This window comes from Crotalus tigris, unplaced genomic scaffold (assembly GCF_016545835.1).
Source record: "Crotalus tigris isolate CLP2741 ecotype Arizona unplaced genomic scaffold, ASM1654583v1 scf7180000018073.2002930, whole genome shotgun sequence".
Lineage (NCBI taxonomy): Eukaryota > Metazoa > Chordata > Lepidosauria > Squamata > Viperidae > Crotalus > Crotalus tigris.
The window spans coordinates 1,618,331-1,637,204 of NW_024096808.1; the positions used below are offsets into that span (position 1 = coordinate 1,618,331).

The 18,874-nt window shown below is 36.7% G+C and overlaps 1 protein-coding gene across 1 annotated transcript in view; it reads left to right on the forward strand.

Moving 5' to 3' along the window:
* Positions 1 to 18,874, forward strand: part of CPE (carboxypeptidase E) — a 62,013-nt gene that overhangs the window by 18,319 nt on the left and 24,820 nt on the right. Inside the window, exon 2 of the mRNA XM_039347444.1 lies at positions 17,852 to 18,048. Within this exon, the coding sequence (XP_039203378.1) occupies positions 17,852 to 18,048 (197 nt within the window). The remainder of the gene's footprint in view (positions 1 to 17,851; positions 18,049 to 18,874) is intronic.

The window sequence follows — 18,874 nt, forward strand, 5'->3', positions numbered from 1 at the left end:
TTTTGCCTCTTATAAAGGCCTATGGCAGACCATAACACAACCTGCAGCTTTGTTGTTTTATAACTTTTTAAAGTCCCTGTCAGATTGAATCCAGGTATTTAGAGTAGCAAAACACCAAATTTAGGTCCTCTGCCAAAAGTTATTTATGAACTGAAGCCAGCAACAGGGGAAAGAGTCTGGATTTTTTCCTTCCAGTGTTTGCTCAATTGTATAGCTCAATTGTATAGCAATTGTATTTGCTCAAATGTTTACATTTTCTGTTCCATATGTAACTTGATTCAGCTATCTCACTACTCAAATACTCATATTTATTAGCAGGAAGATGTTAGAAAATGCCATACTGCTCCAGTTATTATGGCTGTTATTGGAACCATTCACTGTTCCCAAGATAGTAACAGAAGATAAGTGTGGATGTAGATCTAAATATTGTCGTAGATTAATTGAAATTTGGAGGAAAAGTAAAGGAATGCTCCTTGGTAGTGTTAGAAGTAAAGTCTTCATCCTGGTTCATCCAAGCCGGGAATAAATAAGCAAACATGGCGACTGCTTTGGGAAGAAGGTTACAGTTTATTACAGGAAGATGGTTCTTCAGGAAAGTGCAGAGGAGAGAAGAGAGAAAGAGCACATGGTGTAGTAGGCTTTTATACCCCCTCTAACCTTTTGTTTGAAATAGTTTCCTGTTCCTGTGGCATGAACCTTGAGGCTGTTTCTGAGTGTTTGTCTAGGCCTTGATATCTGTGGTTTAATTCTGTTATCATATCCTGCTTCCCAGGTGATGGGGCTGACTCCTAGAGTTTGGGTGGGGTATGCAGATCTTCTCTTTTGTCTTCTTGATTGCTCTGGATCCAACTTTCTGATGGTTTTACATCTGCATTTGTATGGGGCTAAAGTCTTGCTTGGGGCAGAGAGATAGATTTGGGGCCAGGTTTGGTTTTAAAAAGTCCTTTTGAGGAAAAATATATTTTTCTGCCTTCTCTGAGCTAACTTCCCTCAGTAGCTCCTAACAAAAATGAATAAGTGCAGAGACATCTGTTGTGTTCTCAAAATTATGACACATCTGTGCACAAAGGAGAAAACTTTGTCCTTACATCACAATGTCTAACACAATTAAATAAATTGCATCATTTACATCACGATGCACAAGTCATCATAGGCCTCTTCTTACCCTCTGCAGAAGTCTGTGGATAGATGGAATGAATAAGAGATTAATGACTTATTTCAGGAAAGGGAAATGTAGATTCTCTTAAGGTATGTTATACACTTTGGGACTAAATAGAATAGAATAGAGCTGGAAGAGACCATGGAGGTCTTCTAGTCCAGCCCCTGCTCAAGCAGGAGAACCTATATCATTTCAAACTGATGAATGTCTAGTCTTTTCTTTAAAATCTCCAGTGATGGAGCATCCACAATTTCCGAAAGCAAGCTGTTCCACTGGTTAATTGCTCTCACTGTTAGGAAGTTTCTCCTTAATGCCAGGTTGTTCCTTTCTTTGATTAATTTCCAATTATTGTTTCTTGTCCTTCCTTCTGGTGCTTTGGAGAATAATTTGACCCCCTCTTCTTTGTGGCAGCCCCTCAAATCCTGGAATGCTGCTATCATGTCACCCCTATTTCTTCTTTTCTTTAGACAAGCCAAACCCAAGTCCTGCAGCCGTTCTTCATATGTTTTAGTCTCCAGGCCTTTGATCATCTTACTTGCTCTTTTCTGATTTTTTTTTCAAAGTCTCAACATCTTTTTTGTAATATGGTAGCCAAAACTGGTTGCAGTATTCCAGGTGTGGTCTTACTAGGGTTTTATAAAGCGGTACTAATACTTTGTGTGATCTTGATTCTATGCCTCTGTTTTTACAACCCAGGATTGTATTAGCTTTTTTGGCTGCTGCTGCACATTGCTGGTTCATAGTCAAGTGATCTTCCATAGGACTGCAAAGTCCCCTCTCACAATTACTGTTTTTGTCAAATGAACCTAGAACTAAGGAGAACCTTCCTGGCAGTTAGAACAATTAACCAGTGGAACAACCTGCCTCCAGATCCCCAAGGTCCCTTCCAACTTTACTACTACTACTACTACTACTACTACTACTATTATTATTATTATTATTATATAATCTTGTTAACAATAGAATCAATTTGCGGGGGGCGGGGCCAGCTGCCAGGAAGAACGGGTGTGTTGGATGATTCTCTGAAGCATCTAACCCCGTTCCCGACTGTTTGACAGATCCTTTGTGATCCCTAGTTCCCTGGAGGGGGACTGGGAACAACAAGGCGCCCTGGGGAGTGGATTCAGGCGGCAGCCAGGAGCCACGAACCCAGGAGAAGCTTTGACAAGTCAAGCGGAGAAGGGGAAACGGCCGACAATGGCGGCAGTGAAGAAATGACAGCAGTCAGCTGGCCGAAGCTTAGCGGTGGAAAAGCTGGACGGTGACATGACAGTTCCAGTCAAATTCATCTGAGCAGAGATTCTGGCTAGAAGGGATCCGGTGTGAGATCGTACTGGAGGATTTCACTTGAAACTTACCGACTTTAGTAGCCTACAAGAGGGGAGGAGGGATTTCCCTCACTCCTGGAAAAGCGGCGAAAAGGAAGGTTTGGCTAAAAAGGCTTGCCTGCTTACTTGCTACGTTGGCTGGATTTGTAGAGAAGAGAAAGGGGGCGTCCTCCTTCTTCCCTTACTCCAGAGACTGAAATTTAGCCCTGGAAGGCTAGCTACTCTAAGGCACAAGAGAGATCGTCTGGAAGGAAAAAAACGGAGGTAGACATTTTGGAATGAATAGACAAGTTTAATACCAGAGACAATATTAGAGTGACACCTGCTGGTTAAATCGAGAATTGCTGTAAGAGTGGGAAGGGAAAAACTACTAGGGAAAGAGACTGTGTAGCAAATTTGCCCTTTCCTTGTAATGTTAAGAACTTCTTGATTCTTAGTAACAACTTTGATACTCTGGAAAACATTTTAACAATTGTAAATAAGTGGGGAGGTTGGTTTGGAAAATTGAAAAAAATGTCTAGCACTCCAAATCTTACAAGGGCTGGAATAGGGAGAAAGCAGACACTTCAAACTACATTGCTGGAACCAGGTTCTGTTAGGCAAAGATCACTAGAAGAAATGGCTCAAAAAGATAGGGCAAACCCACTTAAAGACTTGCAACAAATGCTGCAATCAATGCAAGAGTTAATGTGTAAAAACCATGAAGATCTGAAAAAAGAAATAGGTGAAATAAGGAATGATACAGGTGAACTTAAAGATAAAATTAAATCTATGGATGGGAAATTTGAATCCTTCCACCACCAACTTATGAAAAATGAACAAAAACTAGTAGAAATGGAGGAAAGGATTGATAAAGAAGAGCAGAGAGTGGATGAAATGAATGAAAGGCTAGTTCAAGCCAATAAAGAATTAGAAACCACAGTTATTTCTTTGGAACTTGAGAAGGCTGCACATTATCTACGGTTTCAAAATGTAGGAGAGATGAAAGGTGAAGATCTCCCAGTAATAATGTCAGATATTCTAGCAGGAGCGTTGGGGTCTACAAGAGAGGAGATGGCCAATGAGATAGATGAAACCTATAGAATACACACAAATTACGCAAGACGACACAATCTTCCCAGAGAAGTGCACATTAGGTTTATTAAGAAATCAGTTAGGGATGAAATTCTTTTCAGATTCAGAGATGATACACTGGAATATCGAGGTAAACAGCTGATTGTACTTAAACAAGTGCCCAAAAGAGTGAGAGACCTGCGAAGGCCTTACCAATACATAACTTCCAAACTGATAAGGAAAAATATCAATTTTAGATGGCTAACTCCGGAAGGAATTCTGGTAACATGGCAGGAGAAAAAGTTTCGCCTAGACTCAATAGAAAAAGCAGAGGAATTCTACAGGGAAAACTTTGGTAGTAAGGAAGATTTAGTTGAAAGAGAAGCAAGAGAGGAAGGAGAGACACTGGTGCAAACCATTGAAGCTAGAGGTAAAAGAGTTGAGCTTCGAGAGGACATTGATGAAGGGAAAAATGAAGAAAAGCAGGAGGAGAGTAGGTTTAAGGAAATTAAAGAGGCTAGACCGATAAGATCAACAGTGGAAAGAGGGAAGGATTTACAAACTCAAGAGTCTAGACCAGCAATAGTAACTAGATCTAAACATAGATAAGGAGGGGAAGAAATGTGTTGAATCTATATCTATCAACGTTAATGGCCTCAACTCTCCAACAAAAAGGAAGAAGTTTTTCAATAGGCTCAATAAGATGAATTTAGATATAATAATGTTACAAGAAGTCCACATTAAAAAACAACATCAATACTTATTAAATTGTCCCAAATTGGGGAATATGTTCGCAGCACTTTCGCAATATAAGAAAGGAGGTGTGGTAGTATATATTAAACAAGAAATTGTGGCTAAGCAAATTTATAAGGACGAAGATGGCAGAATTCTAATTGTGGAAGTAATTTTGAATAAAACCAAAATTCTTTTGGTTGGAATTTATGCCCCGAATGAGGGGCAAAAACATTTCTATAAAAAACTCTACAACATTATTAGCCAATTGGAACATGATAGCATTTGTATAATGGGTGACTATAATGCAATTGTGGATAATAATCTAGATTATAAATGTGGAAAGAATAGAAAAAGAATTAGAGGAACAATATCTGATATTTTCTTTAAAATGGTAGATGAGTTTAATATACAGGATATTTGGAGAGAAAGGAATCCTGGGAAAAAACAGTTTACTTTTTATTCTGGACGTCATCAATCTTGGTCCAGAATTGATATGGTGTGGATGTCAGCTGACTTAAATTTAGAAGTAGAGGAGATTATGATTGATACAAATACCTGGGCTGATCACAATCCGATTAGAATTAAATGGAAGGGGCAAAAAAACACGAGGAGATGGACTCTAAAAAGGGCAATCTTAAATCATAAAGAATTCAAATCAAAATTAGAAGAACAATTGGATCTGTTTTTTAAGTCAAACAAAAAGGAGGATACAAACTGCCAAAATTTATGGGATACAACCAAAGCCTACATGAGAGGCGTTGTAATTTCTTATATGGCTAGGCAACACAAAATCAAAACACAACGCCAAAGACAACTGGAAGAAGAACTACGTAAAGTTGAGGATAACCTGCAAAATGAACCACAAAGATGTGATTTGAAACAACAGATTGATTTAATTAAACATAAGATGGATATTATTACGAAGGAAGATCTAGGACAGCAGATAAAACGTACTAAACAAAATTTCTTTGAAAATGCTAATAAACCAGGGAGATGGTTGGCTTATAAAATCAAAAAACACAATAATAAGCAGAGAGTTACCAACCTTTATAACGCCAAAGGTGATATGGTGTGCCAGAACGAAGGAAAAAAGCTAGTGGCATATGAGTTTTACAAGAATTTATATAAGGACGACGAAAAGAGAAATAACCATGACATAGTACAGTATTTACAACTAGTCGATTTACCCAAGGTGCCAGAAGAATTTAAAACTCTCCTAAATAAAGAGATAACACATTTAGAGCTCTCGGTTGCAATTAAGAAACAGAAAAATAATAAAACACCTGGACCAGATGGTATACCTGCAGAAATGTATAAAATTGCACAAGAATCTTTAAGCCCAATGCTGTTGGACTTATTTAACGAGGTTTTAACCCAAGCTAAAATACCAGCTTCATGGGAAGAAGCCTTCCTCACGTTGATTCCTAAAGAAAACACCAACCTGACACAAATTAAGAACTATAGACCCATTTCTCTTTTGAATTCAGATTACAAAATCTTCATGGCAATAATGGCACAAAGATTGGAAAGGTTCTTAGTGGATTTTATACATATTGATCAAAACGGCTTTCTATCTAAAAGATATATAAGAAACAATATTAGGACTGTTTTGGACATATTGGAATATTATGAAGTACATAATGAAAAGCAAATGTGTTTAATTTTTCTTGATGCCCAAAAAGCATTCGACAATGTAAAATGGGATTTTATGTTTAATCAATTATTGTATATGGACTTTGGGGAAAATTTCTTAAATATGTTTAAATCAGTTTACTCTAAGCAGGTGGCCAAAGTAATAATCAATGGAGAACTGACTGAGAGTTTCCAAATGCAAAAAGGCACAAGGCAAGGCTGCCCACTATCACCATTGTTATTTATATTATCTCTCGAGGTATTAACTAGAGCAATCCGGCAAGATGAACAGATCCAAGGTCTAGAAATCAAGAAAGAGACATTTAAAATACAAGCCTTTGCAGATGATTTAGTTTTTATTATTGAAGAACCACTACAATCAGGGATTAGGCTGATGGAAACATTGAATAGATACGGGGAAATAGCAGGTTTAAAAATAAATAAAGAAAAAACTAAAATGCTTGTCAAAAATATGACTAAAATACAGAAAAGTGAATTGGTTGATAGAATTGGTGTTCAAATTACAAATAAAATTAGACATTTAGGGATACAACTGACTGCCAAATGCGCTACGCTTAAAAGGGATAACTATGATAAGTTAATAGAACAGATTCAAAAAGACTTTGATATTTGGACTAACCTACAGCTCTCTCTTACGGGCAGAATCGCGGTGATTAAAATGAATGTGTTGCCAAAAATTTTATTTTTGTTCCAATGTATACCTATAAAATTAGACAAGAAATTTTTTCAAAATTTGAACAAAATGATGTGTAAATTCATCTGGCAAGGAAAAAGAGCAAGGATTAAATTAAAATTACTACAGGACTCAAAGGAAAGGGGGGGATTTGGTCTTCCAGACTTGGAGAAATATTACCAGGCCGCAGCATTAGTATGGGTAAGAGATTGGATATTACTAAAAAATAGGAGACTATTGTGTCTGGAGGGCCATGACCTACAAATAGGATGGCATGCCATATTATGGGATCATAAATATAAAGTACATAAATATTTTCGAAGTCACTATATTAGGCAAGCTCTTATTGATGTATGGACAAAAATTTGGCAACCAAATTATACCCAAGTACCTAGTTGGATCTCACCGTTAGAAATATATGTACACCCAAAATTTACTCAATTAGACAAGATCATAACATATAAAAATATTTTAGATGAAAGAGGGGAATTGAAATCCAGGAAAACCATCCACGATGAAGGGATAGAATTAGAATGGTGGGCATACCTGCAACTGCAGGCAAGATATCGGAAAGACAAAAAAGAGTTAGGTATTAAATTAGAACCAATAGAATTGGATAAAATAATTTTGGGGTCGGAGGATAAAATGATTAAAAAACTATACTATTATTTGCTAGATCAGGCAACGTACGAGGAACAAGTAAAAGTGACTATGTTGAATTGGAGTAAGGATTTTGGTCTTAATTTTGATCTGCATATATGGCAAGAACTATGGGCAAGAAACAAGAAGCTTACTTTGGCCACCTCTTACAAAGAGAACCTTTACAAAATGTTTTATAGATGGCATCTCCCACCCACAAGATTGTCTAAAATGTATACCAATGTCTCCCCTAAATGTTGGAAATGCAATTTGAAAAGTGGAACTTACTATCATATGTGGTGGGAATGCACGCGAGCTCGTGATTTTTGGAACAGGATTAAAATTTGGTTGGAAGAAATATTAGAGCAAGCGGTAGAACCAAAACCAGAACTCTTTCTATTAGGTTTAACTACGCAAAAACATGACAAAGGCGTATTTTATTTAATGCTACACATTTTAACGGCCTCCAGGCTGGTTTTTGCTCAAAATTGGAGGAACAAGGAAACCCCAACGGAAGAAGAGATCCTGCATAAAATTTTAATATGTGCTGAGATGGACAGGCTTACAATGATTATGAAAGACAAAACGGAACACGAATACTTCGAAATCTGGGGCAAATTTTACCGCTGGTATGAATTAAGAACTGCTCGGACTTCAAACTAATGGTAGAACTAAAAGATATACATAACTGTACATATAATTGTATATATAATTGTATTGTATAAAAGATGAGGTTTATATAGAGGTTAAGAACAAAAAATTATAAAATTATAAAATTTTTGTACTATGATAGGAACTGATAGAAAAATTCACTCTGGAATGTCATGTTTGTCCATTGTTGTTTTAATTGTATTAATGAATAAAAATTAAAAAAAAAATTAAAAAAAAAAAAAAAAAAACAATAGAATCAATTTGCCACTATCTATACTGTGTTTTCAATTTTCCACTCCAGACTACAGCACTGGAGTCTGCTTAGTTTTTCAGTCAGAGTCAGCTAGATAGAGCCATCTGCTGCAATTATTGTAAGAAAAGGACAATAGAAAAGCAAAGAGCTTTGAGGAAGCATCTTCTATTGGTCTAAAAATATTCAATGTATTGTAGTGATAATTTATTATTTTGATAAATAATTTAAAATTTTCCCTGCAAATTATTTGATAAAATATTGTAATTGCAATAAAATCATCTGATGTAAAAAAAGGAGTTAATTCTGTTTTATCAAATACTTTATATCGGACATGTCAAAGTCGCCACATCACGTGACGTTGCGCAATGTATCGGAGCTTTTTCGCTATTGCCGGCAATGGGGTGGGCGCGGCTCCAGTATGATGAAACCGGCCTGTGGGCCGGCAGTTTGACACCCCTGTTTTATATGGAATCATTGTCTTAAAATGATTGTTTCTTGTCATATGATAAAATAATGTGACAGAAGATTGTGAAAAATATCTAATACCAGATAACTTCTTTTTAAAAAATTCCTGTGTATGTTTCATAGTTCAGATCCTTTTCAACATGTTTTTAACTGTACTACAACATTACAAAGGAATATTTAAACACGCAGCATATATATTCCACATGGCTCCATACATTAGCTGACATGGCACATACATTTATTTTCTATGCGCTCAAATTTACACTTAGTACTGTTACAATCCAGTTCCCATCGAACATTTTACACCTATAAAAGTTTCAGAGATGAATCATACAGATTAGCTCTCTGATGTATTATTTGCTAAAGTACAATTATTATTTTTTACAAAATATATGTTCAGAAACATTATTACAGAATTTTAATTCATTCTTCTTGTGTAATTGCTCTCCTTAAGCATATTGCACTTTCTAATCATTTCTATTAAAAATGAATTAGTGATATTGTTTATATACCACATGGAAAGTGCCTTGTTTTTTTTAAAAAAATCTATAATATTGCCTTGATTTAGTTTCCTTTATTTTTGTTGCTGTTTTAATGTCACTTTTATTTTTTATTCTATGGATTCTAGTTGGTTTTTATTCTCATACTGGCCGATGCTTAACATTTCTAATTATGCAGAGATAAAATAAGGCTCATTGAGATAAATGGGACTTCACCAAAATTGGGTTCTTAGTGTTCTGTGAACTGATGGTTTTTCTGTAGATGTTTCATTAATAGATGTTTATTTATTACATTTGGAGACTGCATGACTTCAGATCAATTTTGAGGAAATTGGACTTAATAATGGGAGAACCCCTCCACGCAAAAAAACAGCAATAAAAATAAAGTATGTGTCAAACCAAGTCTCCTCAATCACCATATAGTGTATAGTATAAAGTAAGTGTGCAAATAGGATTTTAATAAGGAAGCCGTACTGAGTTGAAGGAAGCTGAATTATGAGTCAGAATATAATGAATTATATTCCTTATATCCTTATGGTTTTTTTATTTGTTTGTTTGTTTTTTCTAGTGTTTTTGCTAGTGTTCCTCAAATGGGCACTTTTCTTGAAACATTATTTTCCTAAATAGACTAAATTGTTTTGATTGATTGTATTTCCCTAAATAGACTAAATTGTTTTGATTGATTGTACTTAGAATCTTTTAAAATTATTGAAGATTTTTTTTAAAAAATGATTTTTTTCATATGAAGACAGGATATATATTGTAGACTGCATGACTTTTGCAGTGCTTTGCTAATATTCATAATTTATTTTATTTAGATTATTTATGGATTTGTTAAAAATCTTTCCTGAGTGCCTTTCGGGAGAGAACAAAATTGAAAATGATAGAATAAGTCTAGAATGAGTCAAAAAGCACATTGTGTCTTTTCAGGAACCTTCACTTTATAAGTATCCGTTCTGATCATTAGTACGAATCTTTGAGTTTGCATTTTGTAATTTTAAAAAATGGGGAAAAGAGAGTAGAAATTCCACAGAATATCACCTGTTACATCTCTAATGTATAAGAGAAATGTTGTTCCTTTAATACGTAAGTTGGATGTTCTTACATGCCAAGGGTACTGTCATTTATTGATGAGTGTGATGAACAGCCAAGTTTAATTTTTAACTTGTGAATAGTTGTTCTAATAAGCCAGGAAGGGGCAGGGTGAGGAGAGGTGGAAGACAACCAACCATTTTCCAATATGCCATTTTGTTAACCAGGTTTAAAGTTTGAACTTCTCCCATCATTTTGCAAGTGTAGCTCATAATCTAGCTGTGGCTGTAACTATTGTTCCCAAGTAACTTCCTTTTATCTTGATAGTATCATGAAAACATACAGTATTTCTCCAGAGGATTTAGTTCTTACATTCCTAAAAGGCTCCTTCTGATCATATTTTATTTCAGTTTCTAGATTGCCAGATAGAAATGCTGCTATTATTTGGACTTGATTAAGAAATACAAGTGCTGGCAACATGGAGGAGATATGTGGAAGGAAGAGAACAGTCTTTTCTTTATTTTCTTTTTTCCCCTTCTGTCTGGATCCCTGAGCTAGCATTATTTTTTCATGGAAAAAATATGGAAGCTTACACTGCAGGAAAATCCAGTGTGTTGATAGCTCTGCAAGGAAAGATTCAAAGATTCTATTTGAGAAATGGTAAAACCAGTTTATGATTTACAGAGTCATGTGATTTCACTTTTTTCTGGATGGTATTAGTTGCAGAAAACACGCTACATCAGTTCAAACATAGTATCCAAAGATAGGTATGTTTAAAAAAAAGTTTTCTTCTCTGGCCCATTAATTTTGTACATACAAGGAGCCGTGCTACCATCCCCATTGTCCATTTCTGTAATTATTCAAGTTTATGTCAGACTTCTTTATCCAACAAAACAAGTTTGATTGCATAATCTTATTCATTCTATATTGTATGCTAGTAGTGCTGAAGCCTTGTTGCACATATTACCCGTTGGCTACATCTTCAGAATAACTCTGGTGGAGAATCATTTAGAGTATTCATGTCGCTGCTAGATTTATTTGTTTATTGCATTTCTAACTTTCCAAGGAACTCATGGTAGTGGTTTACCTTTTATATTGTACAAAGTCATAACAATGGTTTTGTTATAGATTAACCAATGGAATGGTTTGCCTTCAGAAGTTGCGGGTGCTCCATCAAAGAAGGCTTTCAAGGGGAGATTGGACAGCCATTTGTCTGAAATGGTATAGGATTTCCTGCTTGATCAGGGGGTTGGACTAAAAGACCTTCAAGGTCCCTTCCAAATCTATTACTGTATGTTCTATGTTTTAGCATATTGTATGAATCCAGTATTGTGATTTTTTTAAATTAGTTTATTTTGTACATTTGTACAGCTGCCCATCTTAAAGTAAATGCTGGGTGGCTTACAATCCAAAAATAAAACAATGTATGCCGCAGTAGAAACAAAACAAACAATAAAACCAGAACCAGAAAAATCTGGTGCCATGGACAAACTTCTCAGATGCAATTTAGTAGTCTCAAAGGTGCTTTTTTTGTTTCTTCAACTGGGCTTTTTTTTCCTTGAGGAAGAAGAAGACAGTTCACTTCTCATCCATGACCTGGATGACTGAGAATCATCACAGAATTCACTTTAGTACTTTCTCTTTCAACTCTGATTCACTTTTTCCCCATGCCTGGGGGAAGAACCAGGTCTTAAGTGCTCTCGTGAAGGATAAAGGGACCTCTTTGGATCAGGAGAGAGAAGGAGATTAACAATGTTTAGAATAACATGGAACTCAGGCAGTGATTGTTCAGCCCATTTCTCTTTACAGCAACCTTTTACTATAGGTAAGGCAAAGAGTTAGTGACTGGAAAATTGTGAACGCATGTGAAACAAAGAGACAGAGATGATGGTAACTAGACACAGAGACCTAAGAGAAAAGTAAAGGAGTTAATGCTATTTGTCCAGAACTCCTTGCCCAGAAACTGGTGTACCAGAGCTAAATAGAGTCACTTCTCAACACATGTTCTTCTTACATCAGATCTCCATTTAAGAGTTGCTGCTCTGAGGAAAGTAAAGAGAGAATGTACAATCTGTACATAAATGCCATAGCTTCTTTGCTTGTTTATTTAGCACTCATAAATAGGTGAAGAAGTAAACATTTATTCCCAACATTCAGAATCCACGCTCTTCTGTATTTGTTCTCCATGGAATCCAAAGGTTTTCTCTCTCGCACATAAAGCAAAGCACCTCTTTTCCACTGCAGGACACATCATGGATTGAACAAAAGACTCACAGAAATAATGAAGGGGAGAAGGTGGGACTTAATGAGTTATTATCAGTGAAATGTTATGATCATGCAAAATTTTAGAAGCAGTGGGCCAGAGAACCTAGAAATTTTGACTGCTGAAGGGAGCGGGAGAAGGTTTATTTCTATGGTACTGATTGGCGCTTATCAGGCAAAACTTTTGAATACATTTCTTTTCCTTTCAAACTGAACACACATCTTTCATTATCCTGTCTGCTGATGAATATGGACACTGTGGCTTTGGCTAGTTTCTCTGCTAGCTTATTTGCATGCTGGAAGGCTGCAATTTTTTAAAAAAAATCCTTGCAGATATACTAATTGTAGGAAACAAGTGGGATTGATAACATACATGCCTTCTCCATCTTTTGAAAAATAATTGCTAGCCTGTCTATTTGAGACCTGCATCCTTTGGGCCCTAGATCCAACTCCTTTTTAAGTCAAGAGCTGCAGGATGGGTGTACATTGAAAGCACTTGGTGAGAAAGATAATGATTTTATTTTCCATCCCTTAGTTCCCATTAAAGTTGCTCTCGGGCGCTGAGTACTTGGACAAAATCCAGAGTAAAAGGAGAGATTATTAGAAATATATGTTTTCATGTTCTTCTCCTACATAGATATTAGCTCAACAAGTATTATTTTGAGTTAAATAATTGGAAGCCTGAAGCATTCTAACACCAATCTTCAGGGCAGTATCCCAGCCCTATAAAAGTGTACAAATGCTAAGTACTGACACCATAATACAACTGATGTGAAGAAGGCCACAAAGTGTCACCAGCCTTGTGCTTAATGAAAGGAGAAGAGAAAAAGGTTTGGGTTTCTAGTATCTCTGAAATTCTTCAGAATGGGGAAAAGATGACATAATTCTTCAGAGTCTAGTTTTTTAAAGAAAGCAGAGTCAATGATTAATATTTTATGGCAAGGAAAGGCAAAATAAATCTCAAAAACAGATATGCTAAAGTACTGTATATAAAGAAAAAACTCTTGTTTTTAAAAAGAAAGCATAAGAAATGGTATATAACAATAAATGGAACATTTTAATGTAATGTTTTCTGTTAGGTCTGTGCTCATAATATCTTTGGCAGATAGTAGGGAATTCTCAGTTTTCACTATTTGCAGCCCTTTCTTCTTTATGGAACATTTTATCAAAGGCCTAAAGTTATAATAATTGCTTGAAACCATATGTTACACTGGCTTATATGAAGCTAGCCAAATGTGGGGTTCATCTGACCCAAACTGGAAGAATCCCCCTGGATTTAATAATCCAGTTTATGAAATTTTGATTTTAATAAATATTGGCAGTGTTATAATCCAAAGTCCATTTGCTGTGGATTCAGAATGCCCAGAATACTTTATGACAACTTTTCTAATCTTATATAGAAAATACAAAAACTTTTTAAAAGAAGATAAAAACTAATCCAGATAAGTTGGTGTGTGACAGCAGAGAAACTATCTAGAATGTATAACGGGACTTCAAATATATATTGAAAATGTGAACATATGAAGGGACATTTTATCATGCTTAGTGGGCATATAAAAAAGCTAAAAAAATGGATTCAAATACATACTTTGATACTGCAGATTTTAAAGATTAATTATTCAGTTGAAGCCAAAAACCTGGGTCATATATAAATAAGACAGGAAAATGTAGAAGTAGTGTTTTGGGAGGAAGACATGGAAAATTAGTGAGTGTCCCTTCCGTAATGTCATTTGAAGGATAATACAGATAATACAAGAATTATACAGCAAGAGACAAAGGTACGAAAATAAGACATAAAATGAGATGCAAAGACAATAATTCAAACTGTTTAAAGAGAAATTAATTAATTAAAAGAAAATACGAAGAGTTAAAACATATCAAAACTTCATTATTAATGATAATGTTAATTTAGTCCTCTTAAATTAATACAGATATAATAAATAGATCTCTGAGTTATTGAGAATTACACATCCCTGTAAAATATTTTTTTCTGGATTGTGTTTTGCAGCACCCCTATGAAATACAAAGTGAGACTCAAATAATGGTTGAGCTATGAGCTTCTTGGCTGTTTTCTTGAATTGCCCACTTTCAGGATTTTCTTGATTTTTAATGCAGTTTCCATTGTGTCAGTACAAGTAATCTTTTCACTATCTCCACAATACACTGAACTGGGAAGCTTTGAATAGTAATAAGATTCCATCAGTTCAGTAGAATGTTTACTAACTAGAAAATGTTGCTTTCCTCTTGGGAGCACTTGCACTGTCAGCCTCTCTGTGCTTCTAGTTAGAATAGTAATTTTCCATTTATTCATATCTCTGAATAAGCAATGAAAGGAACACATCTAGACTAGCTGTACTGAACTGATGAATGCATGACAGAAATGAAATGATTGGTTCCCTAGAGTCTGCAGAAGTCATTAAAATGTAATGTTACCTTCTTAAGGTACCACCTTACAAACCGGTAATTAATCTGTTGTCAGTATATCTAACTTCCTCTTTATCAGCTTACATTTCTATGATTCTTCAAATGATCAGAATTTATATTTGTTTGTACTAACAATAAATATCAGAGGGATTCAGTTAAATCATGCTGGTGTCATAATAGAGCAGGGAATATAGCATAAACCCAGCAAACATTATTAAGCCTTCAGACATGTCCTTAGATGCATGCCATATTGCTTTTGTACTTCAATAAACATTTATTAAATAACAGGAATGAGAAAGCAAAACAAGGGTATTATCTTTTTATTATCTTAAACATCACTAGAAAAAAAATTATGGGTATTTGCATCATATGAGCAATGCCGAGGGGAAAAAAAAAAGGGGGGGGGGTGGATGGAAGATAGATGAATAATAGGCAGAAACCTCAGCAAATTATCCTCTGAGAATTGGGCATTTTGTGAATGGCCAGACACATTATGGCAGCCATTTTATGAATAAGCAATTAGCTAAAATGTTAGAGTTCCTAAGTCCCAAAGGGTTGCTTATTCTAAAATAAACCAGCCTATTTCAGAAAGGACATCCTGATCAACCAGGAAGCCTAATAGCTTTCTCCCAAAACAAAGACTTCTATTTCTTAAGTCCATCCTTTTGTCGCATTTTTGGAGACAGGAAGTTACATTTTGTCTCCAGTAGCTGCTCACAGAATGACAGTATTCCATCAAGGTCCTTTAGAGTCATTAGAACAGTGGTTCTCAATCTTCCTAATGCCGCGACCCCCAACCATGTGGTCGTAAGTCGAGGACTACCTGTATTTCCCTGTGGGTGGGGCAGGAGGAGGCACGCACGCTCCGCCTCCTCTCTTGCAGCTGGAGCACATGCTGGGCAGACCAAGGGTGCACGTAGGCCGTCGCCCAGCAACCGCTTCGGCCCGGGAGTGCTGCGCATGTGTGGTGCCGCCCCCTGTGCTGGCTTAGCTGGCAAGCAGCAGTAACAGCGCAGGCCGACCACCGGCTGGGCCACCAGCTGGCCCAGCCCAAGGGAGGTAAGGCACCCGCCGGGCCCCACACACGCCAGCAACCCTCCCTGCGCCCGCCGCTGCCCCACTAGCCTTACCTTGGCCATCGCACATTCGGTGAGGCAGCAGGCAGGCCCAGGCGCTCCTGGGCGACCATGGCACGCGGCAGCGAGGGCGCAGGGCGACCACTGGCTGGGCCACCAGCTGGCCCAGCCCAAGGGAGGTAAGCCACCTGCCGGGCCCCACACATGCCAGCAACCCTCCTGTGCCCGCCGGCCTCCCAACTCCCACCCCTGCCCCTCTTTTACTTACATTTAGTAGTTGCTCAGCAGGGAGGGGTGGAAACGTCCAGAAAGCTTGCCTTAGCTGCAGACAATTTGCAGCACTGTTTGCAGACTGGGACTTTTGGCGGGCTCAGCAGGGCAGAGACAGCTTGGACAATTCCTATTGGCTTTCGAAAGCCAATAGAATTAGACTCTATTCAAAAGAGTCTATTCTATTGGCTTTCGAAAGCCAATAGATTCTATTGGCTTTCGAACGCCAATAGAATAGAGTCTCTTGAATAGAGTCTATTCTATTGGCTTTCAAAAGCCAATACTGTAGAATAAGAGGGAGTAGCACAGCTAAGGAAAAGGGGGGAAAATGGCAGACTGCGTTGTTTGGTGACCCCCATGAAATGGTCGTTTGACCCTAAATGGGGTCGTGACCCATATGTTGAGAACCGCTGCATTAGAAGGATTCTTCAGTGCTTGCAAGCAAAGAGGCATATCATTTGTGAAATATAAAGTCAGTCTTGAGAATTTAGTGATAATATTCATGCCAATATTCATGGCTCCAGAAAGATCTCTAGTGATCTTGATTTTGAAGACCAACAATTTAAAGTTTCACGCAAAACATTTGGAGAGCTATAGGATGACTTAAATCAGCCCAGCACAAAGTCAGGGTATAAACATAGCCACCTCACTATTTGAAAAGAATCTGGTATTTCATAAGATGCTAAGTGATTAAATTCTTAGGTTTGTTGATGCAGTTATGAATATCTTTTGCCCTCTGATTTCCAAGTCGCTAAAATTATTTTTAATTCTTCTGTCTTTTAATTCTTCTCTGTGAAACTACAGAGAAAAATCACAGCATTTCTTCTCAGTTTGTTACAGAGTGGTTACAGTATCCAACTGCTCTTCATTTCAGTGAGATCTACTGACGATGCTAATTGCCATCAAGACAAACAAACCTTAGTGGAGGTTATTTTGTTCCTCCCAAGTTGGTTCCAGACCTACAAATTCCAATGATGTCAGCCCAATCTGAGGGCTGTTTTACCAGGAATAGAACCAAAGCTGAAAAGCTCCTTCTCTGGCTTGTGGACATTCTGTTTCTTTATTGCCTGAGCTTTTGTTTAATTCACCTCCCAGTTTCTGGGTATCAATAAGTCCATTCACTTCACCTAGTTTTACTGAATCTTATCAATAAAACTAACCTTATACTTTCTAATACAAAACCGTTGAGAGTTGAATTCAGAAAGCATTCACTTTGATGTCTCATTAACATAAACAGGAATAACCCTGAGATTATTTTGAAACTTTCTGGAATTTATTTCTAGCAAACCTTCCTATGTAACTAGATAAGTAGTCCAGTTACATGTAGTTTGCTTTAAAGAAAATTGATGGAATTATATCAGAAGTAAAAAATCTTTTCTATCTTGTATGGTTGTAACCAAGCTATGGAAGCCTGTTGTTCCCCTTGCTGTACAATATGATTCCTTGACTTGCAGAATGTTTAGGAATGGTGCAAAATACATCACAGGGGTCTGAAAATGGAGAGGGAAGTTAATCTAAATTTTGTCCTCCCTAATATAAATGGGGAAATGAGTTAGGTTCTGTGTTATTGAATGAAGGAATTATACTGCAGAATGTTTGTGATTTGACATGTATTTGCGTTTCGTGCGTCTATTAAATCTCTACACATTTGAGATCCTGCATTTCTTTTATGTTTTAGGAGAGCCAGAATTTAAATATGTTGGCAACATGCATGGAAATGAAGCTGTTGGAAGAGAACTTCTTATCTTCTTGGCTCAATACTTGTGCAATGAATATCAGAAGGGAAATGAGACTATCATTAATTTGATCCATAGTACACGTATCCACATCATGCCGTCTCTGAATCCAGATGGCTTTGAGAAGGCAGCGTCACAGGTATGTGCGTCATAACTCCAAAAGCAAATATTTGCATTTGTATGACTTACTTTAAAAAGACTGACACATGATTACATTTTAATGAAAGAAGCCTTTGAGGCAGGACTAGGGCATGGTGTTTTGATCTGAATTTCTTCAGCATGAATGCAAAGAAAAAGAATAACCTTCTCTCAGAAATCTATCCTCTTCATTCCACCTGTGTAACAGTACCATATGCACTTGGAATGTTCTTTGATGGAAAATTGCTTACCCAACATTACTTTTTGGTGGCTTTTGCAGTGCAAATGTAATGTGTATCAGAGGCAAAAAATCATAGTCTTCCAGAAATAGACTATAAGTTCCCATCATCCATATCTGTTGGTCATGCTAGCTGGAATAGATGGTAGTTTAAATCCAGCATTTGGATATTGTACAGATAGGCCCTTGGCTTATGGCCACAAAAAGGATTGGAACTTTCATCAAATGTTCCAAATATTCCATTGACTCAGAGATGGTGCAATGATCAAAAGTGGAAGGACTGGTATTAATTCAGTTTTTGTAACATTGAACAATCATTAAACAAATGGTTGTAAACTTCTGGATTTGTTGCGTGACATATATATTGAGTTTACATGATTGTAACTGATTTGTAATCCATATTGTGCTTTTGATCTACGCTCCCTGTGTGACCCTTGACATTCTATATGTAATGTAGCCAATGGAATGCTTGTATACTAGCCAGCACTCTTTCTGTTCCAAATACATTATGCTAATAATCCACATTAATCTAAAATTACTTTAGATTAATGAATCTCAGCTTTCATTTTATATACTAAAACAAAATTTA